General features: G+C 49.7%; 1 protein-coding gene across 1 annotated transcript; it reads left to right on the forward strand.

Moving 5' to 3' along the window:
• Positions 1-673: 673 nt before the first annotated feature.
• Positions 674-7,853, forward strand: LOC134057237 (olfactory receptor 14J1-like; the record flags this gene model as incomplete). The annotated part of the gene is made up of 3 exons (XM_062514235.1): positions 674-818; positions 1,229-1,281; positions 7,218-7,853. Coding segments are annotated over exons 1-3 (834 nt in total), but the record flags the coding sequence as incomplete, so codon positions are not given.
• Between the last annotated feature and the right edge of the window lie 2,878 nt (positions 7,854-10,731).

Raw genomic sequence — 10,731 nt, forward strand, 5'->3', positions numbered from 1 at the left:
TGGGATGGCTCAGAGCCGTAGCAGCAGTTGTGCCAAACATCCAGGAAGCACACAAATCCACCCTGGGCCAGAAAGTGACTGTGCTAGTGTCTCACACAGTGTGTGCAGTGCTGGAAGTAAAGGGCAGGCACTGGCTCTCCCCACAAAGGTTCCTGAAACACCAAGTCACCATGGTAGAACAAGATGATGCAGAGATAATTGTGACTAACATTACCAACCCAGCTTCTTTCCTTAGTGGAAATCAAGGGGAGCCAGTACACCACGACTGCCTGGAGACTATCGAAGCCTCCTCCTCCAGCTGCCCAGATCTGAAGGACACCCCTTGGGATGATGCAGAAACCTGGTTCACTGATGGGAGCAGCTACGCCGTCAGTGGAAAGCAACGTGCTGGGAATGCAGTTACCACCTGCAAAGTGGAAATTGAATCTGGACCTTTACCAATAGACACCTCTGCACAAAAAGCTGAGATAATTATTGTAACTCACATGCAGGAGATCATGAAAGGAAAGAAAAGAAACATTCAGAGAGACTGTAGATATGCATTTGGAATTGTACTCACACATAGAGCCATCTGGAAGGAAAGGGACTGTTGAATTCGTAAAGGAAAAACATCAAACATGCACAGAAAATATTTCTGCTACTGGAAGCAGTTCAGCTACCTGGGCAGGTAGCAATGATGCACATTAAGGCACACCAGAAGGTGAGCTCAGAATTGGAGGAAGGAAATGAGCTGGAGGACAGAGAGGCCAAAGAAGCAGCAAAAGGTGCAGTAGCAACTGAGGGAGCCTTGATTGCAAATGGACAGATTTCCTTAGAAGGTAAACCAGTATGTAACAAAGAGGAGAGGAAACTAATTACAAGTCAAAGAGGAAAATATAACCCAATGGGATGCCTGTCACTAAAAAAGGAAAAGGGAAGCTGGTCATCCCCTCCAATTTATTGTGGTCACTGGTAAAGGAAGAACAGCAGAAAACACACTGGGGAGTAGAGGCCTTGTACAAGGACTTAATTGAAAGAATTGTTGCTAGGAAATTGTACGCCACTGTCACTCCAGTGACTCGGCAGTGTGATCTATGCCTCCAGACTAAACCCAAAAACATCCCCAAGCCTAAACTTGGCAAAATTGGAAAAGGCCAGGGGCCTGGGCAACAATGGCAAATTGATTGTTCAGAACTTCCAAGAAAAGGGAGGTATCTGTGTTTGCTGGTGTTAACAGACACCTCTTCAGGATGGCCAGAGGCTTTCCCCACCAGGATTGCTAAAGCTCCAGAGGTGACCAAGGTACTGTTACAAGAGATAATAGCACACTTTGGAGTTCCAGCCACCATGGCCTCAGGCAGTGCATCAGGTTTTATCTCAAAAATAGTGCAGCAGACCAGCCATCATTTGGGCACAAATTGGAAACCCCACACTCCATCTCACCCTCAGTCAAGTGGCCAAGTGGAGAAAATGAATAATTTAATCAAACAACAAATTGTGAGGCTGGGGCAGGAAGCTGATTTGCCCTGGGCTCAAGTTCTCCCACTGGCACTGCTGCAAATTCGAACTAAACCTGGAACCAAAGAAAAGCTAAGCCCTTTTGAAATGGTTTATGGGAAACTGTACAGCATCCAGAAGGAAATGTCTACCCACGCTGGGGAAAAAACACTGACTGCATATATGGTGGCTTTAATAAATAACTCAGAGAAATAGAAAAAACATGTGGTTGGAACTCAAAGTGAAGGGCTTGATGGACCAGTACATGACATACAGCCTGGAGATGATGTGTTTGTTAAGTCTCCTGCAGAAAACACCTTGAAAACAGAGTGGGAAGGACCATACCGAGTGCTTGTCACCTCCTTTACCACGATTAAGATCAAGGAACAGAGTGATTGGATACACCACACTCGAGTGAAGAAAGCTCCCAAAGCTCCCTGGAAAGTAACACCGGGCAATGATGAACTAAAGCTAAAATTCACCCAAGCAAAATGAGGCCATTTCAATCTGAAAATATTAAGAATTGAATTAAGAAAGCTGCTCTGTTTGTAATTATATTTCAAGAGTTAGAAAGTACTTCTAGCCAGAACGATATTGGATGGCCTTGGTCCAAAGCCTTTAAAAGAGCCACTGGTTACATGGGAGACTGGCAAGGAGTTAAAGATCTAAACTTATCAACTGTGGGCATACATGGGGACCAGATATAAAAAAGGCATGATTGGGAATATATAGAGTCGGGGTTGTGGGAAGGATGGACACCCAGGAACAACAGGAGAGGTCATCAGAGTAGGGTGCTGAATGATTAATGGGACTACCCATGAGGAAGTACCCAAAATCTGTGTCACAACAGCTACTGTAGAGGAATTATGTAGTTGTCCAAATGAATTAGACTGTTGGTATAATTTTACTCTAGCACAGACTGTTACAGTGATTTGTCTTTGGGGTCTGGAATACTATGGGACTCTCATTTAAATTTAAAATAAATGCCACCCCTACAACAACTGCGTCCGTTACAACAACTCAATTGGCTGTAGGCCCTCAAGCCCAGACTTCACCACCCAAGCTGGAACCTAAAATCTATGAAGTCAGTCCCTGTGTAATAAGAAATACGGGCCAACAGCAATTATTGTTTAATCCAGAGCGGTCTCTCAAATGTGTTGAATTGCTAATGCAAATTAATATCCCAGAAGTTCAGCCAGTCACTAGCCACTAGCCACTTCTTGCCTAGACACATCCTTTAAGGGATGGATGACATTGCTACAGAAGCAGGCACACTTCAGGAGTGGAAGGGATCTTACTGGGATATTAGGAACAGGACTGGGGGTTTTAAATGGAATTGGTTCAGAAATCATAATGAATAAGCTGGCCATGGCAACCAATGATTTGACAAAACTAGAACAACCCCTACAGTCATCCCTATTAGTGTCAGGAACTAACCAATGGCAGGTCTCAAGAATGTTACCAAAATGGGAAAAGGTGGAGGAGCAAGAGCACAAATTAATACTAGATGCACTCCATGTGGCCCAGGATAATGTGTCTTTAGCTCTCAGCTGGATACAAGCACAGTTATGGATACAATCAATAACTACTTTGATCATAAGGGGAGGGAATGAAGGAGCTTTCCAGACTGAAATTCCACAGGCAGTTTGGGATAAGGCCACAGGTTTTGAAAGAAAGTTCCAATCGTGGTGGACCCTGGTGAATTCCACCTATGATCCCATTGATGATGTGGACACTGCCTTTGTTCTCACTCTCCGTAATGGCACGATTCATGTCACTCACCCCATTATTGCACTAGGATTAAACCATGAGGGGACAGTGCTCCACCCTACAGAACATAGAATGGGGGCCCAAAAACCGAATGAGAAATGGCAAACTGTAAACCTAGAATCCTGCATCACCCGAGAACAGCGAGGATTTATTTGCGAGGGTAATACAATTGATGCCCAAAATATATGTCTGGACACTGAGCAAGGAGTCTGTCACTCTGACATTCATCCAAATCCGAGTCAAAAGACTGTGCCTGTATATATTGACCAAGGCTGTGTATGCCTAAGAACTGCTTGTGCTTTTACAGAAATAGATAACAGCAATTATGCAATTTTGTCTGATAAGAATCACTCCAATTTTCATATTTGTCATTTTGCTAAGATTGTTGGATGTGACTTCTCATATTTTGCACCATTGGATCCTACCAGCTGATAAGATCTAATTACACAATGTATCACAAATTATTACCTACACTTATTGGAATGGACCATACAATGGTAAGACAATTAACCAAACATCAAGACCTGACTAAAATGAGAAAGAAACCTGAGAACATGGACAAAAAACTCCAGTTACTGTCTATCATGATACAAAAAGGATAGACAAAGTTATACAGAGGCTGACACAGGACACAAGTCATCACTGGTGGGATTCACTCTTTGCATGGATACCAACTGCAAGAGGAATTTTAAACACACTGCTACACCCGATAACTCTAATATTGATACTAATTGGTATAAGGTCTGTACCACCCATTATGATATGTGTTTGTAGTTGGAGAATGTTGAAACACATAGCAATTTTAACTCCATTGTCAAAGATGCATTGAAAGGCATTGAGAGACACCAATTCTAACAACTAGCTAGGTATAGAATCCTTGTAGTAAGTCAAAGAATTTATTTTAATTTTTTCATAAAAGGGGGAGAATGAGACAGGGAATTAAAGAATAAGTTATAGTTCATCAAAATTAGCTAACTAAGAAAAGGAGGAATGCCTGACAATTATTGTACTCGCAAAACTGGGAGGAGAGGCAGACAGGTTTGAGATTAAGAGAGCCAGAATTGGCAAAATGGGTAAGGGGTGCAAGATTTCCAATGATAAGTAATAAATCCAAAACCTTAAACAAGTGACAACTAATCTCAAGGTCTGGAAAACCCCAAAGTGTCTCAAAGCATTAATGGGTCCCACTGAGGTCCATCCCCAACACAGGATCCTCTTGGACTCCTTGGAGGAGAGAACTGGAGGCCATGATTGCAGAAAAATCTCCCAGACTGAGAGAAGAAAGGACAAAGGAAAGTACCTCAAAAAAATGAAGTACCTTCAAGCATTAATGAGCCCCACTGAGTGTTGTTACTGACAAAGGCTCTCAAGAGACTAATTAAAGCAGAGAATGGGAGGCCATGATTGCACAAAGCTCTCAGAGACTCCAAGGCAAAAGCAAAACCCAAAGTCCATGGAAAAACCTGCAGTCCCTGAGAGCATGAAGGAGCCCCCAGGGCCATTCCTGACCAAGGCTCCCCAGGGACTGGTCCCAGCAGATCCCTGAGGCCACTGGCATGTGGGGGGATGCTGAGGGCAGGACAAGGGCTGACAGTGCCCAGCCTTGCTGGGGCTGTGCCAGGAGGCCCCAGTGGCTCAGGACAAGGTGTCTGCTCACAGCCCTTGGTGCCACAGACCCTGCTGTGCCCCAGGCCACCAAGACTTGGCTTCTCTTTGTCCCCTCCTGTCATCACTGCCTCCAATTTCCTGCTCTGATTGCAACCTGGGCACACTTTCTCAGTTGTGTCCCTCAGTGGGACCCATTAAAACTTTTAAGAAACTTTGGAGTTCGATTCTAACTTGGAGTTCTTGAGAGGTTTCTCCACCTCTCTCTCAGGGACTGATGTTCAGGCCCTCAGCACAAAATCCCAGAGAGGTTCATTAAAGTCCTTGTGCTGTGTCTGTGCTGCTGGGCTGGGATGGGATCCTGGCACAGAGGACAGTCCTGGCAATCAAGAAGAGCTTCATAAACCCATTTCTCTTGATGAGCAGCTCTTCTCCCAGCCCAGCAGGGCTGAGGGCACTGCCTGCAGCCACCCCAGGCACAGCACAGAGGCACAGAGAGCTTCAATCAGTCAGGGCTGGGAAGATGCTCACAAGTGCCTGGGGCAGAATCACTCCCAGCCCTGGACACAGGAAGCCTCTGGCTGCAGGACAATGCAGCTGCAGCTCCTGCAGTGATCTCCTAAAGCTGGAACATCCCAATGCCCACAGACTCTGTGAGTACAACTCTGAGTGTTTCTGGTGCAGGGGAGGTGAAATGTTCATGAAGATTTTACGTGCTGAGGTGTTCTGATATGTAATAGAATATTTCAAAGACAAGGTTTTTGATAAATATGAAGAAGATTCCTAAGACATTGTATTTGGTTTCCTGGTATAGGAGAATGGCAGGGAGGGAGGGGATAAATATTAAAGGTAATATGAATTTTCACAAATGCCTGAGGCATGCAAACTGTTATTTTTAGTGATCAATACGATCACGGGCATTTCCTAATGTGCTTTCAGCCACTGTGCCCTGGGGCAGCACCAGCATCCCCTGTGCTGGACCCATCAGGCTCAGTCTGACCTGTCCTTTCCCCTTCCTGCAAACAGAACCTGCCCCCAGCCAGTGCCCTGCAGACAGGCAGGGTTCTGTAGGGACAAGGAGAGTGCACAGAGATTTGGGGTGTGTGAGTGCTGGTAGGGAGGGATCAGGCACAGGGAAGGATCTCCACGAGGAAAACCTCCAGGAAGCAGAGAGAAGATCAGGCACTGATAGAAAATAAAAACCAGAAATGTTGTGTCATGGAGAGTTTAGAGATCTCCAGAGGATCCTCTGCACCAGTGCAGCCCCTCGGTCTGAAGAAGCCCCCTCCCTCCTGTCCCCCAGCCAAGCCTCTGCCCTCAGGGCTGGGGCTCCAAGGCGTGAAGCCCCTCCTGTGCAGGCAGAGCTGCAGCAGAGCCGTGGGGCAGCTCTGCAGCCCCGGGCCCAGTTCCCTCTGCAGAGCACAGGGCTGGGAGCAGCTGCCCGGCACTGGGGGCTCTGGGAGGGGGCACAGCTGGCTCAGGGTGACGCTGTCCCCAGTGCCCGGCTGTGGGCAATGCTGTCAGTGCAGCCAGGGAAGGAGCTGCATCTCCCTTACTCCAGTGCCATCACTGGGACACTTGGAACTCTCCCTGAGATTTCAGTCCAAACATGGAGCTTTAATCATGGATGACAACCTTTCCAAAAGCATCTTTGAGTTATAAGATGAATGGCGAAAGGCAGAGCTGTTCTGCTACTCACAAGCTCTTGGGTTGGTAAAATGAGCAACAGGAGTCCTTGGCTACAATTATGGTGCTGGGTTGTGGTAGATCCATCAGCTCTCAGGACTAGCTGAGAGTTTTTAAGGGAAACATGGGAGGATAATGACCCTCCACTTGAACAAGGTTAAAGCCTAGAGAAACTCTGAACTGGTCAGAATGCTGGACCATCTTCCTGCTCCCTCCACTCATCACTCTGCCTCACAGAACATGCTCTGGTCTCCCTGAGGGGAGCAGAACTGGTGAGATTTCATATATCAAGAAATACTAGGAGAAATATGGGGGAAGTTTACAAATCTACTCTTAAACTCTTAAAATGTAAATTGTGTCTATGTGTGTGTTAGAGGAGAGGATGTCAGGGAAATGGTTTCGATTTCAGTTACAGGTGTGTCCTCTATCTCTTCACTGTCCCTTTCTCCATGCCAGAACCCAATGCCCAGAGTGCAGAAATGTCCAACAGCAGCTCCATCAGGCACTTCCTCCTGCTGGCATTGGCAGACACGCGGCAGCTGCAGCTCCTGCACTTCTGCCTCTTCCTGGGCATCTCCCTGGCTGCCCTCCTGGCCAACGGCCTCATCATCAGCGCCGTAGCCTGCGGCCACCACCTGCACACCCCCATGTTCTTCTTCCTGCTCAACCTGGCCCTCACTGACCTGGGCTCCATCTGCACCACTGTCCCCAAAGCCATGCACAATTCCCTCTGGCACACCAACAACATCTCCTACTCTGCATGTGCTGCTCAGGTGTTTTTCTTTATGTTCTTCATCTCAGCAGAGTTTTCCCTCCTGACCATCATGAGCTACGACCGCTACGTGTCCATCTGCAAACCCCTGCACTACGGGACCCTCCTGGGCAGCAGAGCTTGTGCCCACATGGCAGCAGCTGCCTGGGCCAGTGCCTTTCTCAATGCTCTGCTGCACACAGCCAATACATTTTCCCTGCCCCTGTGCCATGGCAATGCCATGGGCCAGTTCTTCTGTGAAATCCCCCAGATCCTCAAACTCTCCTGCTCACACTCCTACATCAAGGAATTTGGGCTCATTGTATTTTCCATTTGTTTAGGACTTGGCTGTTTTGTGTTCATTATTTTCTCCTATGTGCAGATCTTCAGGGCTGTGCTGAGGATTGCCTCTGAGCAGGGAAGGCACAAAGCCTTTTCCACCTGCCTCCCTCACCTGGCTGTGGTCTCTCTCTTTGTCATTACTGGTTTATTTACCTACCTGAAGCCCCCTTCCATCTCCTCCCCATCCCTGGATCTGTCCCTGTCAGTTCTGTACTCAGTGGTGCCTCCAGCCCTGAACCCCCTCATCTACAGCCTGAGGAACCAGGAGCTCAAGGCTGCACTGTGGACACTGATGACAGGATGGTTTTGGAATGATTAAGCCGCCCAGAATTTTCTGCAAATCCCATGCAATAAAAATCATTTTTGATACTTATTTTTGCTTTCACTTTGGAGTTCCCTTTTCATGGTTCTTTACTACAAAAAATAAATACTTTAAAATAAAATACTGTAAAAACCAACATCATTCGTTGTGCCATTTCTCATTTTGTTTTTCTGCAACTTTACTGTGACCCACAGAGTGTGTCAATGAGGGGCTATGCTCTCAGTGGCTTAAAATGAAATAAAGGATCTCCCAGAAAAGTTTTCTCCAGAAATGTTCTTTTGTTCCCTTCCCTGGAGCTGCAGCAGCAATGTCTGTGTGCAGAGCTGGGGCAGATCAGTGCTGGCACAGCAGCTGTGCCCAGCAGCAGCAGCAGCAGCACTTGGTGTTGCCAGTGCTGCTCCCGTGCCACTGCCCCGCTGCCCTCCTGCCCCTGGTGTTGCTGCAGGGCCTGAGTGCTCTCGGGGCCGGGCACAGCCCTGGGGGTGGCAGTGCCAGGGCTGCAGCAGGGACAGGCCATGGGCACTGCTGGGGCAGCGCTGACACCTCAGGGCAGGGCCTGGGGGCTGGAGGCTCCTTGCCCAGGCTCTCTCCAGAACACCTGGCCAGGCCAACGCTGAGCACAGAAAAGCCCCGGGAGCAGCCCCAGGCTGGCCGTGGGCAGGCTGGGCCCAAACAGCATGGCTGGTGCTCTGCAAGGTCCCTGCAAGGGGAGAGCCTGGCAAGGAGCAGCAGAGCAGGGGCTGATCCATCCCCAGTGCGCTGGACACCCCAGGGCAGCGTCCCAGAGCGTCCTCGTGCACCTGCCAACAACATCCCCCCTCTGCAGCCCTGGCCTCTCCCCCAGCTCACACAGGTGCCCCATCCTTGCAGGCACACACACGGCAGCACTGCCTCAGGAGCCCCTGTTTGCATTGCACAGAGCAGGCGTCAGCACCGCCATGGTGCTGCTGTGGGCAGAGGGACCTGAGGGAGCACAAATGCCATCAGCCCCTGGGGCCAGCAAGGGCTGCGGGACCAGAGGGAAACCACTCAGGTTTGTTGTGGCCTCTGAAGTCAGCCAGAAAGTTTGTTCCCATGAGCTGTGACTTTCCTCTCCCGCTGCAGACGTTGCTGCTCAGAGCCAGGGCTGCCAGGCAGCCACCCCCAAACTGCCCTGAGCATTTCCTTTGCTTCACATTTCCTTTCTTTAGTCTTTCCTTATCCAGATTTCTTCCTCTTGCCCTCCCTGTGCCCTCCCATGCAATCAGTCCATCCCTGTTTGCCCTTTCCTCTCTGGCCCCACTCCCCATTTCAGTTCCTGAGCTAGCTCAATAGGAACATCCCTTAAGGAGCAGAATCAACCTCCAAGTGCTTCAGGAATTGTCTGCAGGGTCCTGCAGTGCCTGGTGCTGCTCTTTCCAGAGGCACCCCAGGCCAGGGGGGCACATCTGGGCTGGTGTGTCTGGCTGTGGGGCTCCCTGTTGTGGGCAATGAGGAGGGGCTGGAGAGGCTCTGCAGGACTGACAGGATGGGCTTTGGGGGCTGTGAGGAGAAGCTGAGGGACCTGAGCTGCTGCACCTTCTGAGGAGGAGGTCCAGGGCTCATCCTGCAATTGCTGCAGGGGTGGTTTCAGACAATCACAGATTGAGCAAGGCTGGAAAAGACCTTGGAGATCATCAAGTCCCGTCTATTCCCTGACTCCACCTTGTCTCCACTGAGCCTCCTGTTGTCCAGGATAAAGGATAGCAGCTCCTTCAGCTGCTCCTCCCAGGACTTGTGTTCCAGAGCCCTCACCAGCCTTGTTGCCCCCCTCTGTTACTGCTCCAGCCCCTCCATGTCCTTCCTATAGTGGGGGGCTCAGAACTGGACACAGCACTCCAGGTGCTGCCCAACCAGTGCTGAGTACAGGTGAAGAATCACTGTCCTACTCCTGCTGGCTAGGAGCAGGGCAGTGCCAACATTCCCCCCTCTGGGACACCACAGCTGTGGCAGACCCAACATTCCATCCCTGGAAATGCTCCATGAGAAGCTTCCAGTCAACGCAACTGACTGGCCACTGAGCACCCCCAGCCTGGCCTGATGTGGATTCCTCTGCACGCAGCTCAGGCAAGATCCCCTTGGAGAACTTCACTTTTCCACAGACAAGTGCCCCCAGGTCCCTTTCTGCCTGGCCCCTCTCCAGCCACTCTGTCCCCAGCCTGGAGCACTGAAGGGGTTGTTGTGGTCAAGGTGCAGGGCTCTGCACTTGCTCTTGTTAAACCACACCTTGGTGGATTTGGGCCCTGGATCCAGCCTGTCCAGGTCCCTCTGCAGAGCTCTCCTACCCTCCAGCACATTCACACTCACACCCAGCTTGGTGCCAATTGCACATTTGCTGATGGTGCACTCAATGCCCTCATCCAGATCATCAATGCACATATTGATATCCACGCTGCCTGGCTCTGATCCCTCAGCCATCCTGGAGGTGCCCTGTGGTGGCACTCAAGGTGATCTGTTCCATCACCTCACCAGGCACCCAGCTCAGGCTGACAGGCCTGGAGTTCCCCAGATCCTCCTTCCAGCCCTTCCTGTGGATGGGGTCACATTGGTACCTCCAGTCCTCTGGGACCTCCCTGCTGAGCCAGGACTGATGAGAAATGATGGACAGCAGCTTGGGGACCTCATCCACCAGCTGCCTCATCCCCCTAGCATGGATCCCATCTGCTCCCAGAGACACCTGTGAGCATCTGAGTGGCTCAGCAGGTCCCCAGCTGCTTCCTCCTGGATTACAGGGTTCTGTTCTGCTCCCTGTCCCCATCCA

This window comes from Cinclus cinclus, unplaced genomic scaffold (assembly GCF_963662255.1).
Source record: "Cinclus cinclus unplaced genomic scaffold, bCinCin1.1 SCAFFOLD_32, whole genome shotgun sequence".
Taxonomy (NCBI): domain Eukaryota; kingdom Metazoa; phylum Chordata; class Aves; order Passeriformes; family Cinclidae; genus Cinclus; species Cinclus cinclus.